This window comes from Trematosphaeria pertusa, assembly GCF_010094035.1.
Source record: "Trematosphaeria pertusa strain CBS 122368 unplaced genomic scaffold BU26scaffold_2, whole genome shotgun sequence".
Lineage (NCBI taxonomy): Eukaryota > Fungi > Ascomycota > Dothideomycetes > Pleosporales > Trematosphaeriaceae > Trematosphaeria > Trematosphaeria pertusa.
In genome coordinates, this window is record NW_022987213.1 from 996,351 (window position 1) to 1,010,877 (window position 14,527).

General features: G+C 46.8%; 5 protein-coding genes across 5 annotated transcripts; 2 read left to right on the top strand and 3 right to left on the bottom strand.

The window, feature by feature from the left end:
- Positions 1-1,817: 1,817 nt before the first annotated feature.
- Positions 1,818-3,455, top strand: BU26DRAFT_447079 (aminopeptidase-like protein Y; the record flags this gene model as incomplete). The annotated part of the gene is made up of 3 exons (XM_033824645.1): positions 1,818-1,954; positions 2,004-3,195; positions 3,255-3,455. The coding sequence occupies 3 exons, from the start codon at positions 1,818-1,820 to the stop codon at positions 3,420-3,422; spliced, it is 1,497 nt and encodes a 498-aa protein (XP_033689341.1). The 3' UTR covers positions 3,423-3,455.
- Positions 3,456-3,607: 152 nt separating this feature from the next.
- Positions 3,608-5,862, top strand: BU26DRAFT_447080 (MFS transporter). Its single transcript, XM_033824646.1, has 4 exons — positions 3,608-4,217; positions 4,278-5,301; positions 5,353-5,544; positions 5,602-5,862. The coding sequence occupies exons 1-4, from the start codon at positions 4,058-4,060 to the stop codon at positions 5,801-5,803; spliced, it is 1,578 nt and encodes a 525-aa protein (XP_033689342.1). The 5' UTR covers positions 3,608-4,057; the 3' UTR covers positions 5,804-5,862.
- Positions 5,863-5,873: 11 nt separating this feature from the next.
- On the bottom strand, positions 5,874-7,169 carry BU26DRAFT_600071 (uncharacterized protein). Its single transcript, XM_033835147.1, has 2 exons — positions 6,402-7,169; positions 5,874-6,334 (listed from the first exon to the last, which is right to left on the bottom strand). The coding sequence occupies exons 1-2, from the start codon at positions 6,824-6,826 to the stop codon at positions 6,172-6,174; spliced, it is 588 nt and encodes a 195-aa protein (XP_033689343.1). The 5' UTR covers positions 6,827-7,169; the 3' UTR covers positions 5,874-6,171.
- A 142-nt stretch (positions 7,170-7,311) lies between these two features.
- Positions 7,312-9,113, bottom strand: BU26DRAFT_546611 (uncharacterized protein; the record flags this gene model as incomplete). Its single annotated transcript, XM_033831851.1, has 4 exons — positions 7,312-8,276; positions 8,327-8,574; positions 8,626-8,923; positions 9,094-9,113. The coding sequence occupies 4 exons, from the start codon at positions 9,111-9,113 to the stop codon at positions 7,655-7,657; spliced, it is 1,188 nt and encodes a 395-aa protein (XP_033689344.1). The 3' UTR covers positions 7,312-7,654.
- Positions 9,114-9,183: 70 nt separating this feature from the next.
- BU26DRAFT_514271 (ankyrin) lies at positions 9,184-10,593 on the bottom strand. The gene has a single exon (XM_033827795.1). The coding sequence runs from the start codon at positions 10,509-10,511 to the stop codon at positions 9,612-9,614; it is 900 nt and encodes a 299-aa protein (XP_033689345.1). The 5' UTR covers positions 10,512-10,593; the 3' UTR covers positions 9,184-9,611.
- Positions 10,594-14,527: the final 3,934 nt, after the last annotated feature.

Here is a 14,527-nt window from a genome sequence, read left to right on the forward strand (position 1 = left end):
TGTGGTACGTTTATGGCCATGATGCAGTCTCGAAACTTGGCGTATTGAGGTCCTTTTGTTCAACTTGAATGCAGTTTGAGTGCTTTTCATAAAGAAGTGCATCATATGCAGGTCAGGTACCGATACATAGGGTACCGCGACGGCGGCAGACGCGAATCAGCTGGATGCATCGGCTTTCCTGGTTGTGTGAACGAGTTGCTACCCGAATCTCGATTTCGAGAGAGGTGCGGCCGCGTAGGGAAAATCGCGGGCCCAAATGGACGCTACTGCGGCCGGCTTATGAGCTTAAATAGCGGGGCCAGATGGGCACTACTGCAGCCGGCTTATAAGCTTAATTTGTGGGTCCGGCTTTAGTCATCCTCTCAAAAGAGAGTTCCTTCGGCTCGGGATCCTCTGCGCTCACGTCCCACAAAGGCTCTATATCTGTGTCACTACCTCGTTGGTGAAATACCATAGCGATCAGCATCTACAGTCATGAAAGACGATGTATCGCGTCCAAACGGAGCTTGAGCACCTACTATGGCTTCAAAGTTTCTAACTCAGATTTCTGCCTGGGTATGGTGCTTCGGCCATCGAGTTCCGGGATGCATACTCCACGCTTCCGAAGAGCGATTGCATAGTCATAAGGACCTATGGATTCCGTGGTATGGATGCCTTTAAGGTAACTGACTGGCCGAATTCCTTTGTCCGTGATTACTACCATATCCCGTCGTTGGAACGGCGCGGCATTTACGGCATCAATACGATCACCGCGGTACGTATTTCAAAATCCAAACTAGCAACAAATGAGTATTGACAGGAAGCAGCGAGAGGCGACCAGTCACCAAGCTGAGTGATTCGATAAGAGTGCAATTGTGGATGGAGACAACGATGTCCTCGACTGATACTTGGGTACGGATAAGGTATCCAGCTCTCAGGAACTACGATCCAACACACGAAGATGTTGAACGAGTAGCAACCTTCCCACGTGCCGCTTTCGGAAACTCTATGGATTGAATCAATGGCATAGAAAACGAATATCTTAGTAGGTACCACATGTTCTCCTGGTCCATCAATGACCGCTTTCGCGGGTGCGCTCATATTGTCAAAGGTTGCGTATGGCGCTTGACCTCGAGCTATGGAGAATTTCGAACCACGAAAGCCGTTACATTTTACAGAGTACAGAGAGCGAGAGTAAAATCATCATATTCCAAGCTATACCGGCCTACCTATGCGAAAAGCAAACGGGAGCTCCCGGCATCGCGCTAACGCAGTTACCTATCGTAGTCCTCTTCAACTTTGTCTTTGGCAACATAGCACTCCGTCTCCTTCCGGCTTTCCTCCTCTGTTTCATTCTCATCAAATCATGGCCGGCTACAATCGGTCTTTCAATTCACCTAATATGCGCCCCATCGTCGTCCCGAGGTGGACATCCCATCTTCTCCACCCACACTCGACGTCTCCGCCCGCATCCAACGTCAGGACCCGCTCTAGCAACTCTTTTCTTCAATCAGCAGCTGCTACAGTCACTTTTAAAGAGACTTTTGGCCAAGACCCCGCTCATCACGTGCGCTGACTTTATCCGGAAGGTGTCAAGCATGCAATTTGGTTCCGCCCTTGGCAAGCTCTTGGACCTACTTCTCCAGTCTTCGTATGACGGTCCAGAGTCCTCGGTGCGATAAGGACGGCAAAGCAATGGCGGGGATGATGCGTACAATCAATTTTAATATGCGATGCTGGAGAGCTATAAAACGGCCGAGCCCCCGGTGTGCCGATCTTGGAGGGACTTCTGGCTGCTCGATTCGAAGTGCAATTGAGGCTTGGATTATTCTTGAAAAATGAGGCTCCAGAGGGGTTTGATCCTGGCGGCCGCTGCGCAATCGCTCGCGGCGGTGTTTCCACGTACGACATATGACGACTACTTGCGTCCTCTGGTTAGCTCGGGGCCCTTGCAGGATCTCGTCACGACTGAAGGGTGAGCTCCCAATTTACCTCTATTTCTTACAACTAATATTGCCCAACAGTTTGATGGGCAACCTCATAAAGCTAGACTCAATAGCCAAAGCGAACGGAGGCAATCGCGCCTTTGGATTCCCCGGCTACGCAGCATCAGTCGAATATATCCTCTCTCGGACGAAGAACTCCACCAATTTCAATACCTGGGTGCAGGACTTCCCTGCATTATTCAACCACGTCGACTCAATAACCTTCAGTGTGGACAACCAGTCGTACCATGTGATTGGCTTATCATATTCACCGTCTACTAGCAAAGAGGGTATCACGGCGACGCTTGTACAAGGCGCGACCGGGCCGGAAGGCTGCACGAACGAGTCGTACAATGATCTAGATGTGGAGGGGAAGATTGTGCTTGTCCAGCGAGGATCCTGCCCAGACGGAACAACACTAGCTGGCCGCTTGAAGCCTGCAGCGGCAGCCGGTGCCATCGCTGTGATTATCTACAGCGATGTCGAGACTCCCGTTACTGGTGGCACGCTTTCAAATCCAAACCCAGAGGAATACGTCCCGGGAGGCTATATCAACAAAGTGGACGGCGAAGCTCTCGTAGCGCGCATGCAAGCCGGCGAACAAATCACTGCCTACTTCCAACAGACGCAGTCAATCGAGACCAAGATCACCCAGAACATCTTCAGCGAAACCAAAGACGGCGATCCATCGAACGTCATCATGCTAGGCGCTCACCTCGACAGCGTGGTAGCCGGCCCGGGTATCAACGACGACGGGAGCGGATCAAGCCTGATCATGGAAATCAAAACCGCGCTCGAGAAATTCCGCGTCAAGAATAAAGTGCGCTTTGCGTGGTGGGGCGCTGAGGAGAACGGACTCCTAGGCTCGAAGTACTACACGCAGAATCTGAACGCTTCGTCGGCAAACAACATCCTGGCTTATCTGAACTTCGATATGGTGAGCCGTGGTTACTTCGGCGTGTTCGATGGAGATGGAAGTACGCATGGGCTTAAGGGCCCTGCTGGATCTGAAGTCATCGAGAGGATTTTCGTCGAGGATATGACGAAGAAAGGAATCAACGTCACCGCCGCTAGGTTTACTGGCGGATCGGATTATCAATCATTCTTCAACATCGGCAAACCCATTGGAGGCCTGCACACTGGCACAGGGGTCGAGCAAGACGCGTGTTACCATCAAGCGTGCGACACGATTGACAATCCCAATCCGACGACCCTGACCATTAATGCGAAGGTGAGTTGAATCCAAGAGTCGTTGAGGCCTGAGAGTTCAGGTGCTAATGCGGGCGTTAGGCTGCTGCTCATGTTTTGAGCATACTGGCGACGAGAGGCGAAGAGATTATTCCGAAGAGCCCGGTCAATGCGACGATGATTACGGGGAGGGGGCTCGTGGGAAGGGAGATCGAGTGGACGAGAGATGAACATGAGAGGCATTTGGTGACTTGTGGAAATAACGTATGAGATATGGATATGCTGAAGTAAGAGTAGGACACGAGATTTTATATACCGAAATGGACGAGAAGCAATCCTGGGAGTGTTTGGACGTTGATGCCGTCGAACATCGGCTCGCATGGAATCCACTTAGGATGACGTCACTGCTCTCGCTCCTTCGAGACGCCTAACCCTCAACCACAACCTTAGCATTCGGAGTTCTTCAGCCCAGAAATATCTTCAATCCTTTTGAAACATGAGAGCTACTTTGCACACGAGCTTATAAGCGGTTCGATATGTCCCTTATCCGATACTGAGGTTCGACAGCGGAGATTTTCCGTCAGCGTCGATCCTGAACGGCTCTGCATCCGCTCGAGTCGACTGTTTCGACAAGAGATTACCCCAGATTGCTCCACACAGCCAATACGGCCCCATGATGCGGATCCACATTCGTAAGCATGGAAGGGCATTTGCTGATCTGCGGCCATTTCTCCGGTTCGAATCAGCGTATTCGAGGTAGCTATTTGGCGTACCCCTCAACCGCTACGATGGGATGATGAGCTCGGCTTGATCGCGGCTTGGGCACTCTATAAGCTGTGTCTTTCCTTGCCCGCCCTTCTTTATCAGGTCTCATTTCCTGTCCTGCATGATACTTCTCCGTCAGGATGTTCAATCATCTCGTCGTCAATTCGTACAATCTCTGGGTCGTCGTCTTCGTCGGCCTGGGGACCATTTCCACAGCCTATGGATTAGCGATTATCGGCTCGACGGTCGGGCAGCCGAATTTCTACACTTACTTCAACCTTGCGCATCAAGGCGAGCCGGGTATCACTCCCTCGCTTTGATAGTCCCCAGCACTCGTGATGCTAATATAGGAAAATCTAGGATATGGCCACACAACCAACATGATCGGCGCCCTCAACGGCGTCAACAGCGCCGGCGCAATCGTCGGCTGCATCTTCAACGCCTGGACCTGCGAGCGCTTCTCCCGCAAATACAGTATGATGGTCGGCTGCTGCATCCTCATCCTCGGTGGCGCACTTTGCTCCGGTGCAGTCGACATGGCAATGTTCCTCGTTGGGCGCTTCATTGCAGGATGGGGTGCGGGCATGCTGGCTTGTGCAGTCCCGATGTACCAAGCTGAAGTTTCGACACCTGAGACTAGAGGCGCGATGGTGTGCGTTACGGGGATTGCGTATGCGCTGGGGTACACGCTGGCCGGGTGGCTGGGATTCGCATGCTTCTTCCTTCCAGCCGACTCGCCTTATGCGGAATTTGCGTGGAGGTTCCCGCTGGCATTTCAGTGCGCGTTCCCGCTCACGGTGCTGGCAGGATGGAGATTCATCCCGTTCTCTCCTCGCTGGCTGCTACAGCAGGGACGCCGCGAGGAAGCCCTCGAGGTTGTCAAGAAGTTACACGCCACGCCTAAGGATCCGCATCATATCCGAGCCCGCGAGGAATTCTTTCTCATCGAGAAGCAATATGAACTCGACCGGAACCTCGAGGTCCGTTCTTTCGAACTGTTCCGGACGACAGCGAATCGAAGAAGGGCTCTCGTCGGCTGCCTGCTCATGTGGGGCGATCAATTTCTCGGTATCTTTATCATGACCAATTATGGAGTACTCATATACGCATCGCTTGGATTATCCGGCTTCGTACCGTTGCTGCTGAATGCGTGCTGGACCAGCTTCACGATTGTGGGCAATGTCTGGACCGCATTCTTCATCGATCGCTTCGGACGACGCACATTCATGCTCATCGGCTCCACTGGATGCACGGCGTGCGTTATCTTCCTCTGTGCGCTCACGGCCGAGTTTCTGAACACCTCGAACGTGGCGGGGTTGAGGGCAGCAGTGTTCTTCGTTTTCTTTTACATCTTTTGGTGGTGCTTTTTTATTGACGCAACGCAGTAAGTGCTTACTCCTTCCAGTGTATGGTGATTATGGGCTGATAAAATCAGATACGTCTATATCGCAGAAATCTTCCCAAACCATCTGCGTCCTCAAGGCGTCGCTTTGGGTCTCTCAGCCTTCTACCTCGCCAGCGAGATCACCCTCGTCGCAGCTCCAGTAGCACTCGCGGAGATAGGTTGGAAGTTTTACCTTGTCCTCATATGCCCTTCCATCGTCTACATCGTTCTCATCTACTTCCTGTAAGTGTCCGCCTCCGCTTGTCTATGAGAGAATGATTGGCTGATAGTGACCAATAGGTTCCCGGAAACAAAGGGCAGAACACTCGAAGAGATCGGCGCACTGTTCGGTGACGAACATATCGCGAGCCGATGGTATGGTATGAGCGAGGAGGAGAAGGAGAGAATTGCCCGTGAGGCCATGGCGGAGATCGCCGAGAGTGGGGAGAATGGGGATGATGGTGTTGATAAGCCAGAGATTGCCAGGAAGGAAAATGCGTAGCCTGTTTGTAGACTAGGAGAAAGGGAAGACTACACAGAGAGTATTTGCAGCAGTAGAGGTAGATCAAGCACTGGTAAGAAGTCTATCAATATATGTATCTCCCGTCGACCTTTGCAGCACCGAGCTTTCAGTCTCTTACTCTCAAAATGAGCAGAAGCACACCAATGGCTGTCCTATTCCACGCAATAGCCCCATCGCATAGCTCACAGCCCCCAATTCAAAACAAATACATGTTATAATATACTACAAAGATCATAAGTCGTCGCTCATGTGTACCATCATCACATTACGCCCCCATTTCCATTCCAGCAAAACAAGCCCGCTCCACGCCAAATGTCACTTGATCTCTTCCTATCTCTCTCTTTCCCTCAATCCGTCCTCACAACCGTCGGAATCAGCGGCAGACTAATCGGCTTGCACGTCACATCCTCAGTATGATACAGCTCCCCCATCGTCCAATTCGGATTATTCCAGCTCTCAGTCTCGCACTCGAGATTAAGCGTCACATTGCCGTAGCCCAAGTACTGGTGTCTACAAAATCCCGCGTTAGCATCCGTCCCTTCTTACTCTAGCACCACACCATAAAAGACTGACTTACCCTCCACAAGTCCATGTCTCATTAACCTGCAGATTCTTCTCATACCCTATATAAATCCACGTCGCATTCCCCGACGCGCCGTCCGCCTCCTCGCAGCTCTGCAGCTGCGGCCACGTAAAGTAAACCGGGCTGGGCCCGCCGCTCGAGCTCCCCGTGCACGACGCGTCGTAAGCGGCGTTGTTGGTTAGATTGAAGTCGAGGTTGGCGTACGAGACGGCCAGGTGCGCGGGCGTCGAGTACACAATGTGCGACTCGTAGGTTACGTCGGACAGGTAGAAGTAGCGGCTGCCGGGGGCGTTGTAGTTGCACATGTTTGGGTGGTGCGGGGGATGGTAGGGCGGGCGGTGGCCGTGGCCAGGGCGTTTGGTGGGCGGGTGGGAGAGGGTGAGGAGGGGGAAGAGGAGGAGGGTGAGGAAGAGGAGCATTTTGTGGGGATGTGGTGTTGGAAGTAGAACGAGTAGTTCGGTGGTGTTTTTGACGGGATTGTTCAATCGGGTAAGCTGTCGCCGGGTGATCTCAACAGCGCATCAGAGCTTTCCTTTATATACTCCCTGCGTATCCCAGCCATATTCTAGATCCGTATCTTCCGAGGCGGGTGGTGGCGATCCTTACACGCACAGAGAGAGAACTGTCGCACAAGACCACGAAAAACCTCCCACCGCTTTTCAGGGAACGACAGCGCCATCTGCTCCAATAGCATGACCGGCGATCTTGAGGCTCTCGCGCAAGACATCAGCTGGATGCTACAGCGATGCGCGAGCCATGGCGAAACCGGGTGAACTAGTCGAGCAGATGTGGTATGATCGACATATATAGCGAACACGGAGCTCACGTGAACGCGGAATACGATGGTGTTGGCCAATCAGGAGTGCGACATTGTGCGAGGTCCTTCCAAGAATAGGAATATTGTATTGGGAACTCTATGGGCTCGTATATTTTTCCATGGTTGGTGATGTAATACTGGGTAGGACGGTGGGAGGTCCGATGGAGCACAGGGGAAGGGTGCGGTGAGGTGGGTAACACGCTATATTCGACACCTCCTACTTCCGGTGCAGTGCGTGCAGACATTGGTGACTGTGGCTTCGATTCACCATCTGCGTTCTTCAACACGCATCTGAACCACGGAGGCGCACTTTCCTTCGTTGAATATCGCCATTTCCTGGAAGCTTGAGGTCGCTTAGATGCTGCGAACAGGACCGCCTCGTGAGGCTTATTAGGCAACCTGAACCCCGTCGACATCTGTCGAAATCCCACTAGCTAGCCAGCTTCTCAAGCACCAGGCCTAGGAAACCCCCCCAATACCCCTCCTCAACCCCATCAATCCCATATTTCAGCAAATTCCCATATAGCCTGACCAACCGAAAGATGCCACGGATTGAATCCGTTCCTAGTTTCTCAAACCGGTCAGAATCCGGGCCCAGCACATGCACGCCACTTCTCCCAGCCACGAGGTCATCCTGCGGATAGGCGTAGTATACGTAGTGCTCATGGCCAACAACGGTAAACGCGGGCTCCGCCATCGCCGCGGGCTCGAATAAGACCTCCGCGGCGTGTGCGAGTTGCTGCTTCTTGCGCAAAGATGCGGCGATCCATATGCTCATCTGCAGCTCCGCCTCGGTATGGACTCCGTAAGCAGGCTTGACCTCAAACCCCGAGAAGAGGGCCGTCCGCTTTGTAAAAGTATCGAGGGTGTGCGAAATTTCTCCTCTATTTGCGGCGACGAGGCGCTTATAGAGTGCTAAGATGGTGGGGTCGCAAGGTGAGTAGGAAAGCACGTAGTCAGTCTTACGGTCGATGAGCTTATGGCGGGTGGCGTCGTTAGGGGTGGAGGCGGGGATTGCGGAGAGATAGGCGGGACTGATGGACTGGGATTGACTTGATAGAGTAGTTAACGAGTGCTCGCGGTCGGGAAAAGCTGCACGTACACGCTCTGGAGCCACCATCGCGTGTTACCATATAAATGCATCGCGAGACGGAGTAGTGGCTGTACCACATCATCGCACCACGCATTCTCATCACGGTTGCCATCCTTGCAATCGCGCGCATTGAGGAATATGTCCCTCACGGTCTCCCACAAAGCCGTCAGCTCGTTAGCAGAGCGCCTGTCGCCAGCGTCGAAGTCGGCCGGTTTGATGGTTTGGTAGCCCACATTGAGATCGGCCTTGATGACTTGCTAGGAGGGTATGAGCATCCGACGATCGGAAACTATATCTGAGTGGCGTACCTCCAATCCTTTGGGAATAAAGCCGAAGTCAACGCCCTCGACTAACCGGTCACCGAGTCGCTCGACATGCGTTGGCGGGGCGTCCTTTAGACCGTTTAGACTCTCTACGATCACCGGAGGCCATGCACTCCTTAGTATGATGGGTGTCTCGCGGGTTGGGCTTGAGGATCGTTTCGGACTCGAGGACAGTCGACTGGTAGGAGGGCTGAATATGTTCTTTTCGTACAGCGCGAATGGAGTGTTGCTGCTGATTTGTGACGCGCTCTGTTCGGGCAGGACATCGTCAACAGGTACGGTTCTTCACCGCTTCGGGCTGTCGTCGCGGTGCGAGTTGGGAATAGGTACGGTCGTTGGGAGCGACATGGCGCGCTTCCGCTTCAATGGCGCTCGAAAGGGCTTCAGGGCTCCTTCGTCAGGCGGCGGAGACGGAGGGAAGCAGGATTCCTGTGCAGAGAGCCACGAACTGACACGGCCTCTCCGGGACACATGATGAGGAGATTCTGGGTGCATTGTTGCGTACGTGAATGGTTGTTGATGCCTGCATGCAGGGCCACTATGTATCGTCGAGCCAAGCAGCTGACTCATCGCAGGACCGCTCCAACCCGATCACGTGCCGATGTCTTGCCTAGCTGCTTTAAGTAATCGAGTACTTTGTAATAAACCAAGTATAATGAAGTAACCCACACGACCGCAGCGGGCATACAGCCCTAGACCGCCAGTGTCTTTTATACCAGCAAATCACTCGCGCCCAGCACTATCCAGTATTGATCATAGATGTAAGTCTCCAAACCCTGTCCTGGGGCGCTAGGGACGAGTCTAAGTCGCGGAGTACGGGTAGGGACTTGACACATACGTCCAGTGTATTTATTTGGCTGACTGTCAGTCTAAACAGTGGTTGAACGAGGGTAAGATGGCAAGGAGCGGGAGCGTGAATAGACCGACGCCGGAGGAGGGCTATGACAAGGAAAATACCGTCGAAGCGCCCGCTAACCCCCTCCCATGAGTGTTCTCAAAGCCTCATCAGCGTCTTCAGGTATGTAGTCGGCCGTAGTCTTCCCATCGACATTGCGGATGCCGGCATCTGCCCCATGTTGCAGCAGCCATTCAACGGTGGCAGTCTGGTTCGACGCAACGGCCGCATGGAGCGCGGTCCCTTGCGGCTCGGTGAGGTCTTTCCCGGGAAAGCATTCGTTCATGTCAGCTCCATAGCGAAGCAACAGCTCGAGTACATCGACCCGGCCATCTCGCGCAGCCGGACGCGCCGCTCTTGACCCCTTGACCAACACGCCGTGCTGTAGGAGACACTCCACAACTTCGTAACAAGCCGTCCAACAGGCTCTGTACAGCAGATAACCCGGGTGATCTTCGAACCTCCATATTGGCGTATTGGGGTCACACCCGATCTTCATCAGATGTCGTACAAGCGGTAAAAACGCCTTGCAGGGCGGGTCTTCACTATTGGGACCCCCAGTACATGCGAAAGATATGATTTGGACTCGCACAGGACCAGTCCGGAAGGCACGTACAAAGACGTCGGCGTCGAGTGCCCGAAACTTCAGCAGGACCTCAAGAGCATTGGCGGAGGATAGTGTCCACCACTTGGCCCAAGGTGTGAGCAGATGGGGCACGGCAACGCCGTATTGCTGGCCGAAATCGAGGAGGCACTCGACTGTGTCCGCACGCCCCGCGTAAGCCGCGGCTTCGAGCATGCGCTGAAGGTTGAGCTGCTTTATCTCCCTATCCTCCCCTGGCATGACCATGATGACCTCCTCGCTCAGGGCAATTTGGGCGGTCGCAGATTGTTGAAGCTCACAAAGCAGCTGCTCGTGGGTCTTGGCTTGGCAAAGAGCAATCAGATGCTCACATGACGCTTGGGGTAGAGCCATAACGAGGAAGGTGGAGCGGGGAAAATACAAGCAGGAACGTAGTATAAGAGATGCGGTTGATCAACGGGCACGATGCTTTACGGATGCTGGAAAGGTGGGAAGGAACACGTTATCTATATCCCTCGTTCGGAGGTGTCACCGGGGTGAGCTAATTCATTGCCGATGCCATATAGATACTGTGCAACCACAGTTTGCTATATAGATCTAAATGTAAACAGCTAAAATATAAATCTATACATGCTATATCTTGAAGCACTTTAGATATACGCTATTTAAAATAATTAGTAGCTTTTCATGTACGTTGGCGATGAAGGTGTTTTTGGTGGGCATCGGCAATGAATTAGCTCATGGGGGTGGTGTCGCAGCAATGCTGTGCCACAATGCTGCCCCGCAGCTGACCGTTTCAGGACATGTGAAAGGCTTTCACCTGCGAACTTTGGAATTCGGCGAGTAACCAGTTCGGAGTCGTCACAGGAAATAAAAGACCAAGTCAGTGGCCTTTATGGACGGAATGGTTTTCAATACTCTAGTAGTCCCGCCCAGAAAGAGCTCATGCTAGCTGGTCAGCATGCCGCGCCGGCAGGCGGCTATTCTATCACATGAACACCAAGATACAAGCATCGACTGTAGCTAAATTTCTAGGCCAAGCATTAACCATACATGGAACATTCTATGGTATTAACAGGGTTCTCGAGTTACCGTGTTTCCCCACCTGACGCACAGACCCCACCTAACGCACACTTTTTAGTATCTCTTACCTCTTCTAAAATAAGAACTATAATAGATAAATAAATAAAATTTTAGTATATTATTTATATACTACTAGTAACTCTATATTAGCTTAGAAATTTTAAAAAGCTATAACGTACTTTATCACCGAAAGCTCCATATCACCGAAAGCCCCATATCACCGAAAGCCCCACGATTTCTTGGCAAGGAAAATTAACGAAAATCAACCCGTTTTTCTTAAATAACTAAGCGAAACCTTAATACTTTTCTATAAAAATTTATATATATATTCTTTATAGCATATTACACCTTATAGTAAAGTTACACTAAGATATATTATGTAATTAAAAAGCTATACGTATTTAACTAACTTTTAGAAAAAATCTACTTTACTTCTAGTTAGTACTATTACATCTCTATAATAATCTATAAAACTTATAGTATATAGTATTTATAACCTAATAAAGGTTTCTAGAAAACTTCTATAGCGCTAACTCTTCTAGGTATAGCGTAATAAGAGATAGAAGTTTATAAAAAGTCTTTCTAGAGTTTTCTTCTCTAACTATATATATATATATTAATAATCTAGCTATATAAAGTTATATATTATAAGATTATATATACTATAAGCCTTCTATATATTTAGAAGTAATAATTTTAAAATAGTTTTAGTATCTTTCTATCTTTCTATACTATAGTACTAAAAATACTTTACTTTTAAATAACTACTTAAAGCTACTATATTATTAGGTAATAAGCTCTATATAGTTAAAGTCTACTATAATTTATATAATAATAAGTTTATATAGCTAGATTAACTATATATATATATAGTTAGAAGAGAAAACTCTAAAGAAGATATTTTTCTAACTTCTACCTCTTATTACGCTATACTTAGAAGAGTTAGCGCTATAGAAGTTTTCTAGAAACCTTTATTAGGTTATAGATACTATATACTATAAGTTTTATAGATTATTATAGAGATATAATAGTACTAACTAGAAGTAAACTAGATTTTTTCTAAAAGTTAGTTAAATACGTATAGCTTTTTAATTACGTAATATATCTTAGTGCAACTTTACTATAAGGTGTAATATGCTATAAAGAATATATATATAAATTTTTATAGAAAAGTATTAAGGTTTCGCTTAGTTATTTAAGAAAAACGGGTTGATTTTCGTTGATTTTTCTTGCCAAGAAATCGTGGGGCTTTTGGTAATATAGAGCTTTCGGTAATAAAGTACGTTAGTATTTAGTTAGTAATTAAGATTTAAAAATTTATTAAGTTTTTTTAAAAACTTCTAATAAATAGCTTATAAATTAATATATAAGATTTTTTATAAAATAAACTTATATAAATACTTAATATAAATAAGTTTATATAATAATATACTTTATAAGTAAATCTTTTATATAAGTAAATCTTCTAAAAATACTAAGTAAAAGAATTAACTAGTATTTCTTAAATAACTAAGTAAAATCTTAATATTTTTCTATAAAAATTTAAATATATATAAAACTATACTATATATACTTACTATTAAATTTATACTATATATTTTCTATTACGTAAGCTTAAAGTAAGCCTTTTTCTAAAAGTAGCTATTCTTAAACTTTAAATCTTATAAATACTAGTAAACCTTTATAATAATCTATAAAACTTTAAAGATATATTATATACTATAGTATAAAGCCTTTTATAAAGTTTAGTAGTCTAGAAGTATATAGCTATAAAGATATTAAAGAAAAAATCTAAAAGAGTATCTACTCTTAGATTTATTCTAGTAACTTATCTTTTTCTAACTATAATTAAGGTTTACTATTATATATATACTTATAAAGCTATATAGTAATAGTTTATAAAGTTTTATAGTCTAATATATTATATTTATATAGATATTTTATAATATAAGTTAATATACTTATAGTAAAACTTTTTATCTTAAATAGTTATTATAAGGGCTAGGTTTGTAGTCTCTACTACTATAAGCGCCTCTAGAACACCTAGCTAAGTAAGTTAGCTGTAGGTAGTACTATCTCTATAAGCTATAAGAATAAGAGGTGCTAGTAGAGTAGGTTAGGTTAAATTTAGCTATCTAAAGGTAAGAAGTTAAGAAAAGACTCTAAGAGGCTCTATATATAGAGGTGCTAAGCGCTAAGGCGCTAGATTAGGTTACGTAACAAGATTACGTAACCTAAGGTTATATAACTTAAGGTAAATCTCTAAACTAGACTATTATATTACTCTCTCTTATAAGAAGAGCTTGTCTCTAAGCTCTAAAATACGCCTTCTAGGTTCCTCTTCTTCTAAAACTCTCGCGTTATACTCTCTACTATCTCTTTTAGCTTGTAGTAAGTGTATTCGTGTTAGTTTTAAACTAGAAGCGCTTTTATAGCTACTACCTTTCCTCTAGAGAGAAAGAGGCTTATTTCTACGTTAGTAGAGCGGCTTTCTTACTAGCTCTCTTCTTAAACTATACCCTAAGCTTAGCAGAGTTCTAAATCGCTTAGCGGCGCCTTCGCGTTACTCTTACGTCTTCTACTCTTACGGGTTTTAAATTCTCTACTATCTTCTCTAGAGTCTTCTCTTTTTCGTACGCCTTAATCTAAGTATCTAATTATAATAGCGGCTCTAGCTTTTCTAGGTATACTATATAAAAGTCTCTTATCTTATAGAGAGCGTTAATAAAGCCTATAGTATTATACTAGGTAGAGTTAGAATTATAAGTAACCTACGCAGCGTAGTATTAAAGGTAATTTTAATAAAGATAGCTATCTAGAATTTTATATATAGGCTATTCTAGATTACTATTAACTTTAATAGGTAGCTACTTAAGCTCTACCTACTCTAGTAATAGCTCTAAGACTTTTCTTAACTAATTAGCGTAGAAGACGTTATATATACGTATATACGTAGATAGCTAAAGCTAGAAAAAGTAACTCTTTATAGTAATAATTAGGTAAGAGCTATATATCTATTAATCTAGCTTTATACTAGGCTAATCTATTAAAAAGCTATAAGGTTTAATATAGACAAGGTTGCCTACTATAAAATTAGGTTCTTAGCGCTTTTTATTTACTTAGAGCGCCTGCCTAGCTTACGCTTTCGCGATATTACTTCGTGCGATTTTAGTAGCTTTTTCTACAGCGTTGTATTACTTCTTAGTAAAATCCTAAGCTTTCTAGCGTAAGAGACGCTTACGTAGAGTAGAAGCCTTTATTATACGCTTCTTCTAATTCTAGTAGTATATTAGCTAGTATCTAAATTTAATTTTATACGCTATTAG

What these genes read in the sequence shown, in the direction of transcription:
- BU26DRAFT_447080 (XM_033824646.1), top strand. Translation starts at nt 4,058, where the DNA reads ATGTTCAATCATCTCGTCGTCAATTCGTACAATCTCTGGGTCGTCGTC. An exon ending in TGCGCATCAAGGCGAGCCGG is followed by an intron (nt 4,218 to 4,277) that starts GTATCACTCCCT and finishes AGGAAAATCTAG; the next exon opens with GATATGGCCACACAACCAAC. An exon ending in ATCGTTCTCATCTACTTCCT is followed by an intron (nt 5,545 to 5,601) that starts GTAAGTGTCCGC and finishes AGTGACCAATAG; the next exon opens with GTTCCCGGAAACAAAGGGCA.
- BU26DRAFT_600071 (XM_033835147.1), bottom strand. Translation starts at nt 6,826, where the DNA reads ATGCTCCTCTTCCTCACCCTCCTCCTCTTCCCCCTCCTCACCCTCTCC. An exon ending in GAGACATGGACTTGTGGAGG is followed by an intron (nt 6,335 to 6,401) that starts GTAAGTCAGTCT and finishes GGGATTTTGTAG; the next exon opens with ACACCAGTACTTGGGCTACG.
- BU26DRAFT_514271 (XM_033827795.1), bottom strand. Translation starts at nt 10,511, where the DNA reads ATGGCTCTACCCCAAGCGTCATGTGAGCATCTGATTGCTCTTTGCCAA.